A 24,326-nucleotide genomic window follows, 5' to 3' on the forward strand; every position below is an offset into this window, starting at 1 on the left:
TACCTGTCAAAAATAACTTCAGGCCAGGTCATTTGGGGTTGAATTTCCTTGTCAGCTAAAACTGCTAGTTGTTACCAGGTGTGGTGGCTCACACCTATAATCCCAGCACTTTGGGAGGCTGAGATGAGAGGATTGCTTGAGTCCAGGAGTTCGAGACCAACCTGGGCAACATGGCGAGACTCCATCTCTACAAAAAATAGAAAAATTAGGCATGATGGCACACCTGTAGTCCCAACTACTCAGGAGGCTGAGGTGGGAGGATCAATTGAGCCATGGAGATGGAGACTGCAGTGAGCCGTGATTATGCCGCTTCACTCCAGCCTGGATGACAAAGTGAGATCCTGCCAAAAAAAAAAAAAAAAAAAAAAAAACTTGCTAGCTGTTTGGATACTATTGAAGTGAACCATGCTCTTCCAAGAAAAGTCATTCTTCCAAATGACTTCTTCCCAGAACTGAGAAGATTTGAATCCAGAAAGGGGTCTGGCCATACCATTCAGCAGGCTGTTTCTACTGAGAAGATTTGAACCCAGAAAGGGGTCTGACCATACCATTCAGCAGGCTGCTTCTACTGAGAAGATTTGAATCCAGAAAGGGGTCTGGCCACAGCATTCAGCAGGCTGTTTCTCCCTCCTGCTTTTGGTGAGAGTGTGCCTCTAGGACTATAACATGAAAGCTTAAAACTTGAAAAGAAATGCAGAGAACCTTCCCTGAGGCCTATAACATTGCTAAATCTTGCTGCACAGTAAAGTATTCTGAATGATGATTAAAATTATGTGGAGTCCTTGATTCCAACAAAGACTATTAACCAGTGTATTTTATTAAAGTGTTTCAAATGACCCCATTCCTAGAAAAGGTAATTTTTACAGCACATTTAGCCCTTTGCATAATATTTTCCTCCCCTTACCACTATTGTTTGACATGAGTGGTTGCCCCCCGACAAAAATTAAGAGAACAAAGATACATTTTTACCTTCAGACAAAAAGTAAAAAAAAAAAAAAAGAAAGATATTCACCACAACTGTGTCCCATTCTTTTTTTTAGACACAGGGTCTCACTCTGTCACACAAGCTGGAATGCAGTGGCACAATCATGGCTCACTGCAACCTCGAACTCCTTGGCTCGAGTGATCCTCCTGCCTCAGCCTCCCAAGTAGCTGAGACTATAGGCAGGTGCCACCACACCTGACTAAGATTTTTTTTGTTTTAAATTTTTTTAGAGATAGGGATCTCACTGTGTTGCCCAGGATGGTCTCAAACTCCTGGCCTCAAGCAATCCTCCCACCTCAGCCTCCCGAGTGGGATTACAGGCGTGAGCCACTATGCCTGGTAACTATGTCCCTTTTATGCCTATGAACAACCAGGAAACATCTGCATGGATTAAGTCAATGGCTGTGCATTCCCATAGGGAGATGCACCAGGGCATGCAGCCAACACATATTTTTTGAAAGAATTAATGAACGACTGAAAAAGAGAGGACTGAGAGCAGTACTATCATCTAGATTCAGTCCACTTCCACAGGTAACTTAGCTATTTAGTCACCTGGAAAAGAGGAAGACATGACTGGGTATGGTGTCTCATGCCTGTAATCCTAGCAATTTGGGAGGCCAGGGTGGGAGGGTCACTTGAGCCCAGCCTGGGCAACACAATGAAACTCTGTCTCTACAAAAAATGAACAAAATTAGCCAGGCATGGTGGTGCACACCTGTAGTCCCAGCTACTCGGGAGACTGAGGTGGGAAGATTGCTTGAGCCAGGGAGGTGGAGGCTGCGGTGAGCCATGACTGTTGCCACTGTACTATATAGCCTGGGTGACATAGTGAGATCTTGTCTCAAAAATATGAAAGACATAATTCACTGTCCTGGACTTCCAATTTCCTCTTATCCAGACAACCACCATCTGCTATTAAATAAAGGTTATAAGGTAAAAGGAGACTGTGTTTTACATCACAGGAACAGAATAGATTGATAAATTGAAAGCCCCAATAAAAGTGGTAAGTTGTGAGAAAAATAATAATGACTCCTACAGACTTATTAACTCAAGCAAATTATTTTGACCTAAAAATGTAAATGTACATTTATTTATTCACCAAGTTCCTAGTATAAGATCAAGCTTACAATGAAACCCTGAGGAGAGTTCCACAGTCTCTCTTGCACCATCCACATAATAACTTCTTTTTTTTAAAACAGTCTCACAATATCACCCAGACTGGAGTCCAATGACATGATCGAAGTCCACCGCAACCTCCAGGTCCTGGGCTCAGGCAATTCTTTCACCTCAGCCTCCCAAGACCATAGGTGCACACCACCACTCACGGCAAACTTTTTCATTTTTTTGTAAAGAGTGAGTCCAGTACTCCCTCTTTATCTTTACCCAGGCTGGCTTCTAACTCCCAGGCTCAAGTGATCTTCCTACTTCAGCCTCCCAAAGTGCTGTGATTACAGGTGTAAGCCACCACGCCCAGTCACTAACATAATTTTTAAAATGATTTCCTGTTTCCATTTCTTTATAGTAGAAGGTGGGTACACAGGAGATTGGGCACACATTTATCAGCCCTTCCTCCTCAAACCCTACTAAAATGAGAGTCACAGGATCAAAAAAGAATAACCCAAAAGGGACAAAGTGAACAGGAAAAAAGACAACAGCAAGAGAAATGCCAGAAAACAGATGCCGGCCCAGCAGGCTCAGCAGGGTTACACTTGGTGAGAGGAGGCTGCCCAAGGTAAAGGGGGTCACACTGCAGATGCTGAATGGCTTAGGAATTGCAGACCCTGAGCGGCAGCATGGTGGGGCTACATAAGGAAGATTTGCTGGTATCCTTCATAAGAATACTGAGACCCAGGTGTCTTCTTCCAACCCAGATAGAAAGGGAACTGCATCCTCTCAGCTCAAAAGGACTATAGACTTCACTCTGAGCAGGTTGAACTAGAGGCTCTGGACTCAGAGCACCAGACCACCTAAAAGTGAGGGTGAGGGTTCTTACCAAAAACAGAGAGAGGATGTAAGACTCTACAGACCGACTCACCAGACAGACCCCTGGCCTCCTTCCCTGATTAGGCTCCAAGGACACTGGCAGTTGGTTTATTCTGTCCATCAAGCCATTGGAGGACACCTCTCTACGGATACTATAAGTCTACAAATACATGGCAACTGTCAAGATCTCCAAACAAGATGCATAGGTCCTTACTGGCACTGTGATCCAGCAAGAAACAAGCCCTGACCCCATAGCCTTCTAGGGCCTCACTTCTTTTTTTCAAGGGTTTCGCTCTGACACCTAGGCTGAAGGGGAGTGGCTCAGTCTCAGCTCACTGCAACCTCTTCCTCCAGGGCTCAAGCAATCCTCCCACCTCAGCCTCCTGAGTAGTTGGGACTACTGGCGCATGCCACCATGCCCAGCGAATTTTTGTAATTTTTGTAGAGATGGGGAACTTGCCATGTTTCCTAGGCTGGTTTCAAACTCCTGAGCTCAAGCAATCCACCAGCCTTGGCCTCCTAAAATGTTGAGATTATAGGCATGAGCTATCACCAGCCACTTTTTTTTTTTAATTAATGTTTTTAGAGACAGGGGCTTGCTCTGTTGCCCAGGCTGGTGTGCAATGGTGTAAACATAGCTCACTGTAGCCTCAAACTCCTAAGCTCAAGCAATTCTCTAGCCTTAGCCTTCCAAGTAGCTGGAATTACAGGTGCATGCCACCAGGCCCAGCTAACGCTTTTTTTTTTTTTTTTTTTTTTTTTTTTTTTTTTTTTTACTTTTTTTAGAGACAGGGTCTCACTATGTTGGCCAGGCTGGTCTTGAAAATCCTGAGCTCAAGTAGTCCTCCTGCCTAGGCCTCCCAAGTAGTTGGGACTATAAGTGCACTCCATTCACCATACCTGGCTACCTTTTTGCATTATTTTTTTTTGGTAGAGTTGTAGAGATGGGGCTGGTCACAAACTCCTAGGCTCAAGGGATCCTCCTGCCTTGTCCTCCCAAAGTGCTGGGATTATAGGTGTGAGCCACCATGCCTGACCATAAGGCCTCACTTTTAAATATGAAAAGATGCTCAAGGATTGCCAGACATTTGAGAATAACCCCCAACATGAAGACAAAAATGTATAGAGGAGGGAAATCAAAAGCAACAGAGAGAGCAGAAGAAACCTCTTCTAAGAAACTGCTATGCCTGCCTTCAGAGGGATAACAGAACACCTTTCTTCCTCAAAACGTGTTCTATTTATCAGAATTAATTTAAAAACTACGAAGATGTAGACTTACTAAGACCAGAAAAAAGAAAAAAAAACACAAATTTTGTAGAAACTGGAAAGGGCTCTTAGAAATTAAAGGTATGATAGAAAATTTAGACTTTTCCACCGAGCTGAAGGCTGAGAAAGTTCCCTGGAGAGTGAAACAAAATAAGCAGATAGAATATGGGAGGAGAAAAATATTCAGAAGATCAGCTTCAGAAGTCCAATACTTGAATAAAAGGAATTCTAGAAAGCAAAAACAGAAGAGATGGCCCCTTTCAGCCATGACAGAGAAACTAGTATTGGACTTACCCCTCCTACCATAAACAACTACGATCTGGACAAAATCTATGAACCAATTGTTTTCAGGCACTGGACACAGGCAGTGCAAGGCTGTGATCCTTGAAAGAAGGGAAAAACATGAAATAAATGAAATAAATAAATGAAGGCTGAAGGAATCTGTCACCTGTGGCTCTACACTACAAAACACGCTATAAAAAGTATTTTGGGTTGAAAGGAAATGATGGAAAATCAGGATCTTCAGGAAAAAATAAGGAACACCAGAAATGATACATATGTAGGTAAATATTTTTAAAGAATCTTTTTTTTTGCTTCTTCTGATTTTCTTAAAAGACAACTAACTGTCTAAAGCAAAACTAATAACTTTGTGTTGTGGAGTATATAATGTAGATTGAAATAAATATATGACAATTATAGCACAAAAGATGGAAGGAATAGACTTTATACTGTGACAAGTGTTTTACATTTTATGTAAAGTGGCACAATATTAATTCTAAATGGACTATGATAACTTAATAATGTATAGTGTAATCCCTAGAGAAACCACGAAAAAAAAAATACGACGAGGTATGGATACAAATCCAACAGAAGACATAAGATGGAAAGCCAAAGAATATTTGATTAACCCAAAAGAAGGCAAAAAAGGTGGAACGGAGGAACAACGAAACAGCAACAAAACCAGATGGGACAATCAGAAATGAAGACAATACGCTTCAACACAAATTATCAATATTATGTCAAATGTCAGTGGACTACACACTATGCAAATAAACTAAACACAATAATCAAGAAGCATAAATTGTCAGACTGAATATAAAAACAAGATCCAACTATATACTACCTGCAAAAACACACTTTAAATAAAAAGACAGAGACAGGCAGAAACTAAAAGGATTGAGATAGACACACACACACACACACACACACACACACACTTTGCAAACAGTATGCATAAGAAAGCTTGAGTGGCTACATTCATATCAGACAAAGTAGATTTTAAGATAAGTATTACAGAGAAAGAATGACATTTCATAATGATAAAAGGATCAACTCATCAGGGAGATGTATTCAGAGCTTCAAAATATATAAACAAAAATCAACAGAACTAAAGAAATAGAAATAAATGCACAATAATGGTTGGAGATTTTAATAAACCTTTCTCATTAGTTGACAGAATAAACAGACAAAAAATATCATTTGGAACACAGAGGAATTCAACAATACTATCAACCAAGTTAACCTAGTTGACATTTATAGCACATTACAACCAACAATTGCAGAATGCGCATCATTTCCAATGGCACATATTACATTCACTAAGATGTACCATATGCTGGACCCTAAATCAGTCTTAACATATTTTAAAAGATTTAAGTCATACAAAGTATGTTCTCTGACAAAATAAAATTAGAAATCAGTTTTTAACAAGATAGCTATAAAACTTCCCAAGCACTTTGAAATTAAGCAGCAAACTTCCAAATAACCTGTGGGTTAAAGAAGAAATTGCAAGAAAAACTTAGAAACTATGTTTTTAATTGAATGATGAAAACCTACTCAATCAAAATATGTAGAATTCAGCTAAAACAGTGCTTAAAGGGAATTTTATAGCTTTAAGATTGTTTTAAGTTTAAAATATGATCAAATTTCCTTCCTTAGGAAGCTAAAAAACTGAAGGGCAAATTAAACTCCTGCTAAGTAGCAGGAAGGAAATAATAAAGCTAAGAGAGAGAATCAATAAACTAAAAAGTTAACAAACAGTAAAGGCAATCAAAGAAATCAAAAGTGGTTCTCTGAAAAGATTAATAAAGGTGATAATCCCACAGACCAGCTGACAAGAGAGAGTGAGAGAGGGATGGAGGGAGAGAGAACACAAATTAACAATGTCAGGAATAAAAAAGGGAACATCACTATAAATCTTATAGACATTTTCAATAACAAAACAAAATTATAAACGAATGGTCAATACATTCAATGATTAAATAGATAAATTCCTTGAGAAACATAACTTATCAAACCTGACTCAGTAAAACTGAATTTGTAACTGAAAATCTTCCACAGAGAAAACCCTAGGCCCAGATGCTTTCACTAGTATAGTCTATCAAACATTCAAGTTAGAAATAATACCAATGTAATACAAGTTATTTAACAAAGTAGAGATAGGATAATTTCCAACTTATTTTATGACATTAGAACAAAATAAAATTTCAGGAAAAGAACATGATGCAAAAATCTTTAACAAAATATTGGCAAATCAAATCTCACATTATATAAAAAAGATAAAATATCATAACTAAGTGGGGTTTATTTTAAAATAAAATGCTGGTTTAATATTTGAAAACCAATTAATGTAATTCATCACATTAACATGACAAATTGATCTACGTGTATAAATTGATCTGTAGATTCTGCACAATCACAGTCAAATTTCCAGCAAGATTTTTTGCAAAAATTCATCCGCTGATTCCAAGATTTATGTGGAAATGCAAAGAACCTAAAATAACTAAAACAAATTTGGAAAGAAAAAAAAGGACACAGTTGGAGAACTTATATTACTTTATTTTCAAGACTTACCATAAAGCTATAGCAATCAATACAGTGTGGGATTGGCATAAAGATAGACACATTTTAAAATAAATTAGGGATGTTAAAAAAAGACACACACATATATATACCATTGAAACAGAATAAATAATTCAGAAGTAGATCCACACATACATGATCAATTGATTTTCAACAAAGATGCCAAAACAATTTAATGGGGAAGGGATAAGATTTTCAATGAATCGTACTGGAATAATTGAATAGCCATATGCAAGAAAATAAATCTTGAAGCCCAGCACTGTGGAGTGCCTCCGTAGTCCCAGCAATTTGGGAGGCTGAAGCAGGAGGATGGCTTGAACCAAGGAGCTCAAGACCGGCCTGGGAAATAGCAATACTTTATATCAAAAATTTTAAAAAATGAGACCTGACCCTTACCTCACACTATATACAAAACTAATTTGAAGGCTGGGCACAGTGGCTCATGCCTGTAATCCCAGCACTTTGGGAGGCCAAAGCGGGTGGATCACTTGAGGTCAGGAGTTTGAGACCAGCCTGGCCAAAATAGTAGAACCCTGTCTCTACTAAAAATACAAAAATTAGCTGGGTATGGTTGCAGGCACCTGTAATCCCAGCTACTCAGGAGGCAGAGACAGAAGAATCGCTTGAACCTGGGAGGTGGAGGCTGCAGTAAGCCAAGACTGAGTCATTGCACTCCAGTTTGGGCGACAGAGCAAGACTCCATTTCAAAAATGAAAGAAAGAAAGAAACTCATTTGAGATGGATCATAGACCTAAATACAAGAGCTAAAATTATAAAGCTTCTAGAAGAAAACTTAAGAAAAAAAATCTTAGTGACCTTGGGTTTAACAAAGATTTCTTAAATACAACATAAACACAAAGTATAAAAAGGAAAATATCAATAAATTGGACTTCATCGCATTTAATTTTTCTTTTCTTTTTTTTCTTCTTTTTTTTTTTTTTTTTTTTTTTGAGACAGAGTCTTACTCTGTCACCCAGGCTGGAGTGTGCAATGGCACGATCTTGGCTCACTGCAACCTCTGCCTCCCGGGTTCAAGCAATTCTTTTGCTTCAGCCTCCCTAGTAGCTGGGATTACAGACATGTGCCACCATGCCACGCTAATTTTTTTTTTTTTTTTTTTGTATTTTTAGTAGAGACAGGGTTTCACCGTGTTAGCCAGGATCGTCTCAATCTCCTGACCTCGTGATCCGCCCGCCTTGGCCTCCCAAAGTGCTGGGATTATAGGCGTGAGCCACCACGCACAGCCTAATTTTTCTTTTTGAGAGGGGGTCTCACTATGTTGCCCAGTCTGGTCTTTAACTCCTGACCTCAAGCGATCTGCCCACCTCAGTCTCCCAAAGTGCTGGGATTATAGGCGTGAGCCACCACACTCAACCTTCATCACATTTAAAAAACGTTTGCTCTTCAAAAGATAATGTTAAGAAAATTAAAAGGCAACCTATAGACTAGGAGAAAATATTTGTAAAACATATATTCAACGAATAATTTTTATCTAGAATTTATAAGAAACTCTCATGGCCAAGCATGGTGGCTCATGCCTGTAATCCCAGCACTTTGGGAGGCTGAGGAGGGCAGATCACGAGGTCAGGAGTTTGAGACCAGCCTGACCAACATGGTGAAACCCTGTCTCTACTAAAAATACACAAATTAGCCAGGCATGGTGGTGTACATCTGTAATCCCAGCTACTCAGAAGGCTAAGGCAGGAGAATCGCTTGAACCTGGGAGGCAGAGGTTGCAGTGAGCTGAGATCACACCACTGCACTCCAGCCTGGTCGACAGAGCAAGACTCCAGCTCAAAGAAAAAAAGAAACTCTTACAACTCAATACCAAGAACACAGACAATGTACTAAGAAAATGCACAAAAGATTTGAAGAGGCATTTCACCAAAGAAGATATACAGGCCAGGCACAGTCACGCCTATAATCCCAGCACTTTGGGAGGCCAAGGAAAGTGGATCACTTGAGCTCAGGGATTCAAGACCATCCTAGACAACATGGTGAAATCTTATCTCTACTAAAAACACAAAAATTAGCTGGGCATAGAGGTGTGCACCTGTGGTCCCAGCTACTTGGGGAGCTGAGGTGGGAAGATTGCTTGAGCCTGGGCAGTGGAGGTTGCAGTGAGCTGAGATTGAGCCACTGCCCTCCAGACTGGGCAACACAGCAAGACCCTGTCTCAAAAATACACACACACACACACACACACACACACACACACACATTGTAAATAATCACTTGAAAAGATGCTCAATATCCTATGTCACTAGAGAAAAGCAAATTAGAACTGAAATAAGGTATCAATTTTGTTACTACCCATGAAGATGTCTTAATTTTAAAGACTGTCCATAGCAAGTGTTGGTGAGAATATGGGACAATCACAGCTCTCAAACTGGGAAACAGTTTGGTAGTTCCTTAAAAATTTAGACATGGGAGTTAAATGATGAGAACAAATGGACACACAGAAGGGAACAATACACACTGGGCCCTGCTGGAGGATGAAGGGTGGGAGGAGGGAGAGGATCAGGAAGAATAACTAATGGATACTAGGTTTAATACCTGGGTGATGAAACAATCTGTACAACAAACCCCCATGACACCAATTTGCCTATGTAACAAACCTGCGCATGTACCCCTGAACTTAAAATAAAAGCTAAAAAAAAACAAAAAAAAAGTTGAACATACACCTACCATATGACTCAGCCATTCCACACATAGGTTTTTATCCAAAAGAAATGGAAACATATGTTCACACAAAGACCTACAGAAGAATGTTCACAGCAGCTTCATTTGAAATATGCAAAAAGTAGAAAAAATAACTGTTCATCTATAAGCGAATGAATAAGCCACTGGTGACATATCCATACAACAGAATACTACTCAACAATAAAAAGAAATGAACTGTTGCTATACTTAAAAACATGGATGAATATCTAATTACACTGAGTTTAATAAGCCAGACAAAAGAAAATGTACATATTGCATGATTCCATTCATGCAAAATTCTAGAAAATGAAAACTAATCTACAATGACAGAAAGCAGATAAGTGGTTGCCCAGAGATTGGGCAGCAAGAGAGAGGGATGATGAATATGTTGAATATCTTGATTATGGTGATGGTCTTATAGATATATGCAGATGTCAAAATTTACCAAATTGCTCACTGTAATATGTGCAGTTCATTATATGCCAATTACCTTTCAACAAAGATATGGGGAAAAACAAAACAAAATAAAATAAAATGGTAATACATCATGATGAGGTTGTGTATATCTCTAGAATGCATGGTTGAGTTGACATTTGCAAATTAATTTATGAAATTCATCACATTAACATCATAAAGGAGAAAAGCTATATAATCAACTCCACAGAGGCAGTAAACAGAAATAGTAAATCTTCAGAAAAATAATAAGAAAATATCACAATTTAAAGTCATGAGCTTCTAGGTTGAAAGGATTCACTGAGTATAACATAATGAAGGGGGAAAAAAAAACTTCATTCTAAAGCACATTATTGTAAAATTTCAAAAGAGAAAGGAAAAGGAGAATATCCTAAAAACTTCCAGAGAGAACCAAAAATGTCATACAATAAAGGAGCAGGAATCTAAAGATGGAGAACAGAGTCAGCCAAAAGGACTGGGAATCAGAACAGATTTGGGGTTTCTCAACACAACCTAATGCTAGAAGAGAACAAAGCCCTCAGAATGCTAAACAATAATATTCTTATATATCCTAAAAACCATTTCGTCTGTACCCCTTTCTCAAAAATATGCTGAAGAGTTTGGTTTGTTGTTGTTTTTTCACCAAAACAAGGAACTATATCTAGAAAGATGTTTTAAATATGGCAACCCGAGGACAGGAGAGGAAGACAAAAGAATCCCCAGCATGAAGGCAAGGATGTCCTCCAGGCAGCAGCTGTGCAGCTGATCTAGCGAATGACCAGACCAGTTGGTAGCAGAAAGATGAAAGGTACTAACTGGGATGTTTTCAAGAAAAAAAACATGGAATTGACACAATACAGTATCTGATGCCTTTAAGCATTGTGTTATTTATACTTTTTAATTTTCTGAAAATTTTGATTTTTAACATGTTAAAGACCTTTCTGGTGCAGAGAGACTGTACCTTCAAGATTAGCCAATTCTGGCTGGGTTCAGTGCCTCACACCTGTAATCCCAGCACTTTGGGAGGCCAAGGCAGGCGACTCACTTGAGATCAGGAGTTCAAGACTAGCCTGGCCAACATGCAAAATCCTGTTTCTAACAAAAATACAAAAAAAAAAAAAAAAAAAAAAAAAAATTAGCTGGGCGTCATGGCACATTCCTGTAATTCCAGCTACTTGGGAGGGTGGGGCAGGAGAATCACTTGAACCTGGGAGGTGGATGTTGCAGTGAGCGGAGATCATGCCACTGCACTCCAGCCTGGGTGACAGAGTGTGACTCCGTCACAAAAAAAAAAAAAAAATTAGCCAATTCTTAGAGATAGCAAAGGGCTCAGCAAATCTTCTATATGCAAACTAACCAAAGCCAAGCCCTGCCCCCTCTACCTGACCTCTACATCCCAGGAGGCAGAGTCCTCTGCCTTAGTCATCCCAGGGTCAGGTACTAGGCACTAAGGACCATCCCTAGTGTTTACAGCTTGCAGAAATTACTCAAACTAGCCAGTCCTAAACTGTTTACCCCGTCTTGCCATTCCTGAGGCACTGGCCTGGCTCTTCCCTGGCTACTTCTGCCTCCAGAGAACACTGGAGCTTCCCCATGTGGCCCCACATGGCCCCACTATAAAACTGGAGCTATATGCAAAAAAAAAAAAAAAAAAGGCAGCTAAAAGAAGTGCAAGCAGTTGCCTCTAGGAGCAGGGAAAGGCAAGAAGGCAGGGGTCTACTGTTTTGGTGGGTTGTTTTGTCTTGTACTTACAGTGCATTACTTTCAAAGCATTAATTAACTTTTTAAACTATGTAGATGTGTTACTTTGATTTTAACAAAAAATGACTCTCTTTGCAGTCGTAATTCATTAGTTGGTAAAATATTTAATTAAATTTCTGAGTGCAGTCACAAGGACAGCACAAACAGGTTTGGGAACAACTGATTCTCAAAAATGGACCACTTGGTCAGGTGCAGTGGCTCACACCTATAATCCCAGCACTTTGGGAGGCCAAGGCAGGTGGATCACCTGAGGTCGGGAGTTCAAGACCAGCCTGGGCAACATAGTGAAACTCCATCTCTACAAAAATACAAAAATTAGCTGAGCATGATGGCAGGTGCCTGTAATCCTAGCTACTCAGGAAACTGAGGCGGGAGAATTGCTTGAACCTGGGAGGCGGAGGGTGCAGTGAGCCAACGGGATCACACCATTGCACTCTAGCCTGGGGAACAGAGTGAGACGCCGTCTGAAAAAAATAAAAAATGTATTTAAAAAATGGACCACTTAAGTGGATGTATGAGGGTTGACGAGAGAGAAACCTCACAGCTGTGCATAGTCAGCATGCCAAGTGCTTTTGGTCGTATGTTTTACAGAGGGACTACAGAGCACTGGTTAATCTGGTAAATCGTTTAAACTTAGGACAGTTAATAGAGCTCCTACTGTAATTAATCCAGATAATAAAAGAGGATGAAATAAAACAGCCTTAATCCATCTACTTTTGCTACCCTGTCCTTTTCCCATGGGTTAGATAGAAGAAATACTACAAGGAATAGAGCTCAAGCTCATCCTTCTCAGGGTCATTCAGTTTGCCTGGAAATATTAACCCTCTTGAGGGAAATCTGGAAATTAGGATAAATTAAAGCCCTTTTGAAGGGCAGACTATCTTACATATCCTTTGGCTTAATCCACAAAATGAGTTGGAAAGGTGTCAAAAGAGATAACAAAGCAAAATCTGCCTTTCGTACTATGATGGACCTGATTTAATTTCAGTAACTAGATTTATTCCATTATTGCCTCCATCTCCTTTGCAGTTTGCGTAAGTCCTAAGCACTATACCTGTAAGCATTACAAGAGAAAATGCACAGCCGAGATTTCAAAACAGGACCTGAGACACGGCCTCCTATGTCTGTGCTGAGGAGGCTTGCAGGAAATCTTGGTTTCAAAGTCACCATCTTACCTGCTGCCGTCAATGAAGCCTTCAGGTTTTGAGTACCTTAGATTGCTAATTACTAGAAAAATGGAGAAGGATATATACAGCTACATTTTCAACAAATCAGTCAACTGCTGATCTCTTTGCTGTGCTATTTTGAGCAATAATCTACAAATATATTGCAGCGTAAGGGGAATCTGTTTCTTGCTCTTTTACTTGGACTCAATTCTGAAACACTTAGAAAGATTAGATCCATCCAACTCTATCACTTGCTGAGCCCACAGGGCTGTGACAGCCCTTCCTGACGATAAATTGTCAAAATTTCCTTCACAGCTGAAACTAGAAAACCAAGTGAGGCAGAAATTGGCTTTTAACATAGAGCCATTAAATGATTTTTACCTTTTGCTGTGCTCTGAATGTTTATGTCCCACCCACCAAATTCATACGCTGAAATCGTAACGCCCAAAGTGATGGTATTAGACAGTGAGACCTTGTGGAGATGATGAGACCATGGAGGTGGGATGCCCACAGGTACCTTTCTCAAAGAGGCCCAAGGGAGCACTTTAGACCCTTCTACCATGAGGAGACACAGTGAGAAGGTGCCGTCTGTGAACCAGAAAGCAGGTCCTCACCAGATACTGAATCTGCCAGTGACTTGATCTTGGACTTCCCTGCCACCAGAGCTGTGAAAATCAACTTCCGTTGTTTATAAATTACTTAGTCTAGCCCAAACTGACTAAGAAACCATTCCATATGTAGATTCAGATGGGAGGGGCAATTTGGATCTTCTGAAAGGCCACCCCCTTTATGGCCTTTGCAAATCAACTCAAAATAAATATCATCTTTATTCTTCAGAAGCCCCTAGGCTACTTTCTTCCTTGGAGTCAGTAACTCATGGAGTGTGACTCTGGTCCAGACACATAAACGTCCCCTTGGTTGAGTTTCATGAAGAATTCTAGGCCAGCATGGTGGCTCACGCCTGTAATCCCAACATTTTGGGAGTCTGAGTTGGGTGGATTGCTTGAGCTCATGAGTTTGAAACCAGCCTTGGTAACACGGCAAAGCACCATCTCTACAAAAAATATAAAAATTAGCTGGGCATGGTGGCATACGCCTGCAGTCCCAGCTACTCAAGGAGGGGGTGGGGGTAAGGCTGGAGGATCACTTGAACCCAGGAGCTCAAGGCCGTAGTGAGCCGAGGTTGTGCCACTGTACTCCAGCCTAGGCGACAGAGTGAGACCCTGTCTGAAAAAAAAGAGAGACTTCTTCCCCATCGTGTGGCCACATTGCTAATATCTGGGCCCTACCTCTGGCCATTGTCAAGTGCAAGATCCATCAGCACTTGTTCTCAGCACTGTTTTTGGTGGGCCTGAACTGTTCATTTAAGATGGGAAAATCTAATTTTTTAAAACCATCATTGTTTGAACCCAAGAGAAGCCCATGACGGTTTTCTCCTCTTATGTCAGGCCACTTTATTCTTCATGTTGTAGTACACAGGTTAGAAGTACTGAAAGTAATGGCAGGCCAGGCATGGTGGCTCACACCTGTAATCCCAGCACTTTGGGAGGCCAAGGCAGGCAGATCACGAGGTAAGGAGATCGAGACCATCCTGGCTAACACGGTGAAACCCAGTCTCTACTAAAAATACAAAAAATTAGCCAAGCATGGTGGCATGCACCTGTAGTCCCAGCTACTCAGGAGGCTGCAGCAGGAAACTCCCTTGAACCCGGGAGGCGAAGGTTACAGTGAGCCGAGATCGCACCACTGCACTCCAGCCTGGGAAACAGAGCAAGACTCCATCTCAAAAAAAAAAAAAAAAAAAGGAAAGGAAAGGAAAGGCAAAAACCACAATTACTTTTGCACCAACCTAATGGAAGTGATCTGTGTTTATGCTTTTCTATAGATAACCATTCCTATCACTTCAGCTATATTGGATGTCTTCCTTATCTTATTTTTCACCCTCCTCCACAACTCCTACCTTCCCAACAATTTTTTTTAAAATTGAGATGGGGTCTCACTGTGTCATCCAGGTTGGAGTGCAGTGGCATGATCTTGGCTCACTACAACCTCCACCTCCTAGGCTCAAGCAATCCTCCCACCTCAGTCTCCTGAGTAGCTGGGACCACAGGCAAGCGCCACCATGCCTGGCTAATTTTTTATATTTTTGGTAGAGATGGGGTTTCACCATGTGGCCCAGGCTGGTCTTAAACTACTGAACTCAAGCAATCACCCACCTCGGTCTCCCAAAGTGCTGAGATTACAGGCATGAGCCTCCATCAACAATTTTGAGCTTTATTACACAGTGAGGAAGACTGTTGAGTTACTGAATGTTTTTCTAACTGAATTCCACATCTTCTCAAGCCCTGTTAAACCAGGGGCCCCAGAGAGGTACCTCAGTGTCAGAGCAGTTGCCATTCAGAGCCTCGATGTTTGGATCCCTCCAGTCTTCTGACAGTGAAGGGATGTAATTGTCTGTCAGAGCATCCCAGACCCTGTAAACAAAGAGAAGCTCTCATTAACACACATCTGTGGCCTGGCCCCGCCTGGAGGAAGGAAGAGCTGGGCTGGGAGAGGAGAGAGGCTTCTGTGTGTGCCAGGCTGAGATCATCTGCCTTCCAGCATGCAGGGGCAAAGCAGCTTAAAAACTGAATCAGAGGCACATCCAGGCCGGGCGCGGTGGCTCAAGCCTGTGATCCCAGCACTTTGGGAGGCCGAGACGGGCGAATCACGAGGTCAGGAGATTGAGACCATCCTGGTTAATACGGTGAAACCCCGTCTCTACTGAAAAGTACAAAAAACTAGCCGGGCGAGGTGGCGGGCGCCTGTAGTCCCAGCTACTTGGGAGGCTGAGGCAGGAGAATGGCGTGAACCCGGGAGGCGGAGCTTGCAGTGAGCTGAGATCTGGCCACTGCACTCGGCCTGGGCGACAGAGCGAGACTCCGTCTCAAAAAAATAAAAAAAAAAACAGAGGCACATCCAGGGGAGAAAGTCCATGGAGCCTGGCCAGGGGCTTCAGTGTGAAAGGTGTTTGCTTGAGGGAAGAGGAATTTCCTACCATTGAGATACAAATGGCAGCGTCTATAATCAAACCGCCTCTGGCTCTGAAAATACATCTGCCCCTCATCCAAATAGCTCATGTTTCTGAATCTAAGAGATGCCCATGTTTCTTTTCCTATGGGCAGAGAGAGAGAGAGAGAGAGAGAGAGAGAGAGAGACAGAGAAAGGGAGAGAGAGGAACATAGAGACAGAGAGATTTGGCCAGTTTTTCTGGCTGAATCTCATTAAGATCAGAATCATTATCTAGTTTACAACCATTTCAGTTTCAGAGGTCTGCAATCTAAATGATCAGGAATTCCCTCCTTGACATCTAATGTAGGTAAGGGAATAATGCCAATGCTATGAGTGCTTACTTGCTACCCAAAATGTTCTGTCAAACCCACGGGTTGCTAGATCCTGCCCTCTAGCAATGTCGAATCTAAATCCTGCATTGTGTCATTCCAACATCACGGACACTCTAAGGTAAATACTGTGTATAAAAGAAACCAATAAATACACCTCTGTCTACACAATTCATTTTTAGTGGGGAAAGATGGGGCTACATTTATTACATTTCTTTTTAAAATTCTGATATGTACATTACAAGAAAGAATTTCTACAATTCTTATTCCTTATTTCAGAAAAATTTCTTAGGAAAAAAAAGGAGGGAGTTCAGGGAAAATTTCAGAGTCACAAACACTCACACATCAGGAAGATACATGAATTATTCAACACCAAGTGATTAATGTAAATCAGTAAACAAAGCCCTTAAGATAATGACTGCCATGGAAGCCAATGGCACCTGAATTAATATTAATGAGGCCAGGCACGATGGCTTACGCCTGAATCCCAGCACTTCGGAAGGCGAAGATGGGCAGATCCCTTAACTCCAGGAGTTTAAGATGAGACTGGCCAACATGGTGAAACCCTGTCTCTACAAAAAATACAAAAATTAACCGGGAGTGGTGGCATGGGCCTGTAGTCCCAGCTACTCGAGAGGCTTGAAGTGGGAGGATAGCCTGGTGCGTGGGAAGAACCTTAGGAAGTCGAGGCTGCAGTGAGCCATGATTGTGTCACTGCTCTCCAGCCTGGGTGACAGAGCAAGACACTGTTTCAAAAAACAAAACAAAAACAAACAAACAAAAAACGAAAACTAAAATATTAGATAATGATAAATTAGGGCTCTATGCTGCAATCTCCTTCAGGTGCCTATGCATGTCAAACACAAATTATACCTGTGAGAACAAGATTTTAAAAACAAGCAAGTGTGTATATATATATACAAGCGCACAGATACTTGAAATGAGAAAGTAACGAGGGCACTATTAACTAAACAAAATGCCCATATATCACATCACATTCCTGATTTTGTTTATGTCAGGAATGCAGCATGATATATGGGTGTATAAGCAAAAAGACTTTCTTAGCGCACAATGCATATAATTGGTGATGGAACAAATAAAAGGAACCCAAGAAAACACAATTTAATGGCAGTGCTTGGGGCATCTGCTTATTCATTATTTTCCTACCATTACAAGAAAACACTTTGAAGAGAACTCATCAAGTACTCATTAGCCATCTACTCAGCAGGATTCCAGAGCAGACTTCTTAAACCATGGGTGATATCCTAATCTCCATCAGGCACTATTAGAGCTGCATTAATCCAGGCTAATTCTAAATCCAAGTGCCATTAGCATTCTAGAGCCAAGAAGCAAATAGGATTTGCTTTCTCCAAGACAAAACTCCAAGGCACCACACCCGCTGGAAAGGTCACTGTAGGACTGCTCTTTACATCACTGCATTACATTCTCTGCTGCAAGATTGAACATGCATACAGGCACTGACCTTCAGATTCGTCCCTGCAGGAAGCGCCTGCAGAAATGAAATTCAGCAAAGCCCAAAATAGGCGGGAGCCTTTTGTCTCTCTCCCGGGCTGGAGGGAAGCTGAGAACTTTAACGAACTACACACTTTCCAATGACCTTGAGACTATTTACATCCTTAAAGTGATAAGCAGGAGCTCTCTCGGGATCACTTAGAGTGCCTGCTTTTCTCATCTGAGCCTTTGCTGATAAGCTTTGAATTTTATCTTCTGATTCTAGATTTTTAGTGACAATTCCCTAAACTTATTTTCTCAGGATTTCAAGCCATCCTCATTCTCTTTCATATTTTGCCCAGGTTTCCTTTTTCCTTGCTGACATAACTTTTTATCCTTTGAAGTTTATAAACAAGCTTTAAGATAAAGCAGGTTTCATCTCCTTGTAATCACTTGCATACCCTTTCCATACTTATCCAGTGTCCATTTAACAATAACAATATCTGTCAACACTTGCTGGGCACTTACTATGAGCCAGGTACTATTCTAAACTGGATTCTAAGCATGGATTAATTCATTCATTCTTTACAACACTTATACAAGGCAGATGCTAATGAGAAAAAAGTTGAAACATAGTAAAGTTAATTCACTTGTCTCAGCTCACACTGCCAGTAATGGTAAAAGTGGGATTTGAACTCAGGCAGCAAGGCTACAGAGCCCATATTCCTAACCACTTAACAATTCCAACTCTTTATGAATTATGTAATTGGCATCGGCATGGGCATCAGAATAATATACCAAGTTCCTAATCATAACCTAGGAGAGCAGTTTAGAAACTGGCTCTGCGTGAAAATTAGCTGGGTGTGGTGGTGCACACCTGTAATCTCAGCTACTTGTGAGGCTGAGGCAGGAGAATCGCTTGAACCCAGGAGGGTTGCAGTGAGCCGAGATCGTGCCATTGCACTTCAGTCTGGGTGACAAGAGTGAAACTCCATCTCAAAAAAAAAAAAAAAAAAAAAAGAAAAGAAAAGAAAAGAAAGAAAAGAAAAGAAAAGAAAAGAAACTGGCTCTGTGTGAAAAACCCATACCTACAATGATCCTGAACATTGTGCTTTCATGGATCTACAGAAGGAGGAATGACAAAGGTAGCAGGGGTGCATGGCCACTTTCTGTGTAAATCTCCAGCGCAGGGAAGGGCACAAGGAAGGCACAAGCAGAACGCTGGCAGCCAGCAGCCTCAGCGACAGAGGAGCCGATGCAGCCAGGGCAGGGGAAACAGCTTTCTCTGAGGAAGAGGACGGGAAGGGCTGTCTATCCCATCATATATCCCATTATTAGCAGGGTTCTTGGGAGTGTGCATCGCCCCTTTTGTGAGTACCTGGAGGTGGACTGTAAAGTTTTACTTCCCTGAGAAGCATCCTGCTATTTACTCTTACCTTGGGGAAAGAAGACTTTGAAAGCTATCTCCTCTATCATTCATCAGAGAACAAGATCAAACAGGTTGCCTCAGTTCCTATCATTATGCTTCCATGACACCTGAGATTCAATTTGCTCTCTCCATCCCTATATAACAGAAAAGGCTTTTTCAGATGCGTATTTTATAGCTTGGGCTTAGGTGCCTACAGAATGGACCTAAGTATCTTTCGCCACAGAGAGCAGGGGCTTTGGGAAAGGCTGCTGGCAGAGTATGAGCAAACCCAGTGGAGGAGGGTGGAGACTGGGGGGTGCCAGGACACGTGTACAAATAGCTCCAGGGCCTAGAACTGGCAACATAGCCATCAGGGTTCTATCAGTCCTGACACACACGCAAACCCTTATACACCTATTTCTGACAGTATGGCAGGCAGCTTAAAGGGCTTATGAGAATTCTAACTTACTGACATTTCCCTCAAGCCTGGCTACTTCCCTTGTCTAGTGTTTTGCTGGTGTCCAGTCATGCCAATACCCACACCCACATGTGTATTAATTTGAGTACACTTTTATACTTTATGTTTAGAAAGTATAAATTGTGGCCGGGCGCAATGGCTCACACCTGTAATCCTAGCACTTTGGGAGGCTGAGGCGGGCAGATTGCCTGAGCTCAGGAGTTTGAGATCAGCTTGGACAACATGGTGAAACCCCATCTCTACTAAAATACAAAAAAAAAAAAAATTAGTCCGGCGTGGCGGTGTGCGCCTGTAGTCCCAGTTGCTCAGGAGGCTGAGGCAGGAGAATTGCTTGAAACCAGGAGGCGGAGGTTTCAGTGAGCCAAGATCGTGCCACTGCACTCCAGCCTGGGCAACAGAGTGAAACTCTGTCTCAAAAAAAAAAAAAAAAAAAGAAAGTAGAAATTATTATTAGCAGCACATTAATGCCTTTGCTCAACTTTCTAGATGTCTTCAAATGCTTAAATAGAATCAATACTATATCTGCTTTCTATAAGGGGTAACTGAACCTCTAAAAAGAGAATTAAATTTTCTAAAAAATCAGTTATGTGTAACTTTCCCTAGCTCACTATTTGGTATTGACTTGTCTTCAACATGTAGTATATCTGCTGACAGGCAGTTTATTGTCTGCACTTTCTTTTTAACATCACCTTTAACAATTCTGTCTGAAGAACAGGAAACAGCCATTGCATGGTTAGCCGCTCTGTCTTAAGGGTACTTGTAAGAGGGCTGACAGGGATCCCCAGTGACGTAAGAGGTAAGCTGAGAGCCATCCATTTCCATTCTGTAGTGGCCCCTAAGAGGCTCTGACCTTCAGCCCCAATCTCTTATGGCAAAGGAAGAGGGTGATCACATAGACACAAAGAAGAGATTCTGGGATGTTTCCTGATTTCAAAACCAAAAAATATGTATTCAAATCTGACTCTCCTTTAATGCCTAGAACTTCCATGCCCTGACAAATCAGAGATAAGTTGACAAATCTTAGCCAACTCTCCTCTTGGTTAAATAGTTCCAAATGAAGACTAAAGAAAAGAAAGCTTCTGAGGGAGTCACTACATTTGTTCTATGATTTGTGCTGTCTTTAAGGAGGCAGTTTAACCACGTATTTCCCTGCTTTTGTTTTAAGCTTCTATTATTTACTTCTAACCCATCCATAGCACTTTTAACTCATTTGTGGATGAAACAGCCCTCTAAATACTAGACCTGAACAAGTTTATGACAATAACATTAGAGCTTTGTTCAGAAGTGTAGTCAGGTGAGATAGTAAATCATCCTTTTCCTTTACTTAGCCATAATTTCAAAGTTGAAATATTTGGATAGTGTCTACGAAACAAGGTGTGTAACAGAATTCTGATTTTTATTTTAAATTGTAAAGAGGGGTTAGAACTGAATGCCTGGAAAGTGCTGTATTAATTTTTCTCTTCCCAGCTTCCTCCCTCTACCCTGTCCCCAAATTATACTTTATCTCGAAGGAATTATTCAACCTTTGGTCTCTTAACCAAGGCAGTCAATGAGGCAGTCAAGTCAGAAAAATCAGGCTGAGAAGGCCAATAATCCCATGTGATGGTAATTAACATTGAGTGGCCTCTTCTAATGTGCTAGAAGACAGTAAGAATCTGCTCATTGGGCCTTCATCCTTAATGAGGCAGAGGAGGGGTTTTGATAAGGAGGAAATTATTTGTTGGAAGCAAAAGGAATGGGACGCATCTTGAAATGTCATTTTCAGAGCACATCCTGGGTGAGGTAAGAAATTAGGTTCTTTACAAGTCCTTAGCCTCACTTCATCAAGATTGAGCTCTGGAGGTTTCATAGATGAGGACCTACACAGTCAACCAGGGTTAAGTGACTTGGCCAAGGTCACACAGTGAGTTAGAAAGAGTACCAAAATTAGAATTCATAGTCTTTGTGTTTCCAGTTCATTGGCTGGTGCACTCGAATGAAAAAATGTTCTGCATAATAAAGCCCCAGAGCCATTCTTTTTTGACTTATAGATGTTGAGCAGATAACAGGCTCAGAATCTAAAAAGAATCTGTTTGAAACTTAAAATTTAAACACATAGCCCACAGTTATAGTACTGGTCAGCAAAATGAAATGCTCTCTGTGATCATACCTTCCGGCCAGCATTAATTAAAAAGAAAAGAAGGAAATGGTGTGGGCTTAGAAATACATTACATGTACATACAAGGCTACTAGCTATTATCACTCATCTAGTTTATTCAAATTCAATATTTCATTCAAAAATATTATTTGCTCATTTACTACAAACCGAGCACTGTATGAGACAGTGGGGCTGTAAGAGTGAATAAGACAGATATTTGTTCCCTCTATGTGTAGAGGTAGAGTCTTACAGCAGTCATCAAATAAGCAACCCTCTCCCAAATACAGCCAGGTTCCAATCCTCTAGTACATGCCTCTTACCCCATGATTTGTGGGCCATTCTTCCCACTCAAATCCACAAAAAGGGAAACAAAAGCACAGGTGCTTCAGACTTCCCTGACCTTTGACATTTCTTGTGTGCTAGCTAAAGAACAATGGATGCATATTGTATCTCTGCAGGGAACTCATGTAGACAGTAGTCCCCCCTTCTCTGCAGTTTTGCTTTCCCAGGGCTCGGTTATCTGCTGTATAGTACAATGAAATATTTTGAAAGAGAGAGAGAAAGAGAGACCACATTCACATAATTTTTATTACAATGTATTGTTATAATTGCTCTATTTTGCTGTGAGCTGTTGTTAGTCTCTTACTGTGCCTAATTTATAAACTGAACTTTATCATGTGTACGTACATACAGGAAAAAACATTAGGGTTTGGTACTAGCAGCAGTTTCAGGCATTAATTGGGGGTCTTAAAACATATCCCCCACCATGGGCCGGGCGTGGTGACTCATGCCTATAATCCCAGCACTTTGGGAGGCCAAGGCGGGCAGATCACGAGATAAGGAGTTCAAGACCAGCCTGGCCAACATGGTGAAACACCATCTCTACTAAAAATACAAAAATTAGTCGGGTGTGGTGGTGCATGCCTGTAGTCCCAGCTACTCAGGAGGCTGAGGCAGGAGAATCGCTTGAACCTGGGAGATGGAGGTTGCAGTGAGCAGAAATCATGCCACTGCACTCCAGCCTGGGTGACAGAACGAAACTCCATCTCAAAAAAAAACGACACACATCCCCCGAGGATAGTGGGGAACCACTGAATCTTTACTAAATGCCTAAAACATCCTTCTTTAATTTGTGTAACATATCACCCCCTTCTCTTTCTAGTCCCTTCTGAAAGAGTACTTTTCTCAGATCCCTTTTCTTGACTACTATTAAGACCCTAGAAGTAGCTAGCAAGTGATACAAGGAATCTGCATACTCAAAGGCCACATCACCTAGTTTCCACCTTTACTTTGTCCAGGGTAGCCCCCTGTGCTCTCAGTTCAGTTTAGATGCTTTCTTATGTGGACATATCCTAGCATCTGTAGATAACTCTCCAGGCCTGAGGGGCTGTCAAAAATTCAGGATTTTCAAAATTCTGGTGTTTCTTGAAGCAAATTGGTCCAATAACATAGATTCATCCATCATGGTTAATTAATTTTTTCTGGACTTTATTTCTAACATCTCGCTGGATTTCCACTGATATAAAGAAAGCTCAAGATAGACCCTGAAATTTACTGTGCTCCTGACATTCCATTTTGTATCTAGGAAAACCCTCATTCCTCTAAGGTTTCAATTTAAGAAAGTTCTCCGCAGGGGACTGTAAAGGGACATATATAGAGCTATGACAGCAAGTACCAGGGCACTGCTCCGCTGACAACACGAAAATGAAAGTAATAGGCCATAAACCTATAGACAGAAACTAGCACTATGTCAAGGAGCCAAGGACTACAGGGCTCTCGACTGAAGCAGGAGAGGGCAATTAAGACTTCTTACTCCTCGTCCTGAAGGGTCTCCTCCTCCTCTTGGATCTGTAACTGGTTCTTCACGGGAGCTAGGTTCTCGGTCTTGGCATTGTAGTTCCGAAAGCAGACATTGAGCTTCTCATCAAATTCATTCACGAGGTCCTCCATGGACTTGAAGCTGATTATTTCGGAAGAAAAATTCTCAAGCTCAGAGAGGGAGGGGTCCTCGAGATGGTGGGGAGATGAACCATAGAAACACCGGGGTTTCTCCTCCGGGTCCTCCGAGCAGCAGGGTCGAAGGTCCTCAAACTCTTCATCCAGACTCACCAGTGGGGCCTCCATTCTTGCTCAGCAGGAGAACAACAGCGACTTTCAGGATGAGTTTATCTAAAAGAAATGAACAGCATAATGTGAGTTTAGACCAGGCTGATCTAAATAATAGAGTTAACTTTAGAGACACACCTGCTTCCCATTCCCTACTCCCAAAAACAAGGTACTGGTTAAGTACGA

The 24,326-nt window shown here is 41.3% G+C and overlaps 1 protein-coding gene across 15 annotated transcripts in view; it reads right to left on the reverse strand.

Annotated features, from left to right (window-relative positions):
• FEZ1 (fasciculation and elongation protein zeta 1) overlaps nucleotides 1-24,326 on the reverse strand; it is a 114,384-nt gene that overhangs the window by 20,516 nt on the left and 69,542 nt on the right. For all 15 annotated transcript variants that reach the window (XR_012423874.1, XR_010581058.1, XR_284332.4 and 12 more), the window contains 2 exons: nucleotides 23,848-24,203; nucleotides 15,554-15,653 (listed from right to left, as the gene is read on the reverse strand). Coding sequence is in view for 9 of the 15 variants with exons in the window: in XM_074015571.1 (XP_073871672.1) it covers nucleotides 15,554-15,653; nucleotides 23,848-24,158 (411 nt within the window). In the remaining 6 variants the exon portion in view is untranslated. The remainder of the gene's footprint in view (nucleotides 1-15,553; nucleotides 15,654-23,847; nucleotides 24,204-24,326) is intronic.

Source organism: Macaca fascicularis, chromosome 14 (assembly GCF_037993035.2).
Source record: "Macaca fascicularis isolate 582-1 chromosome 14, T2T-MFA8v1.1".
Classification (NCBI taxonomy): domain Eukaryota; kingdom Metazoa; phylum Chordata; class Mammalia; order Primates; family Cercopithecidae; genus Macaca; species Macaca fascicularis.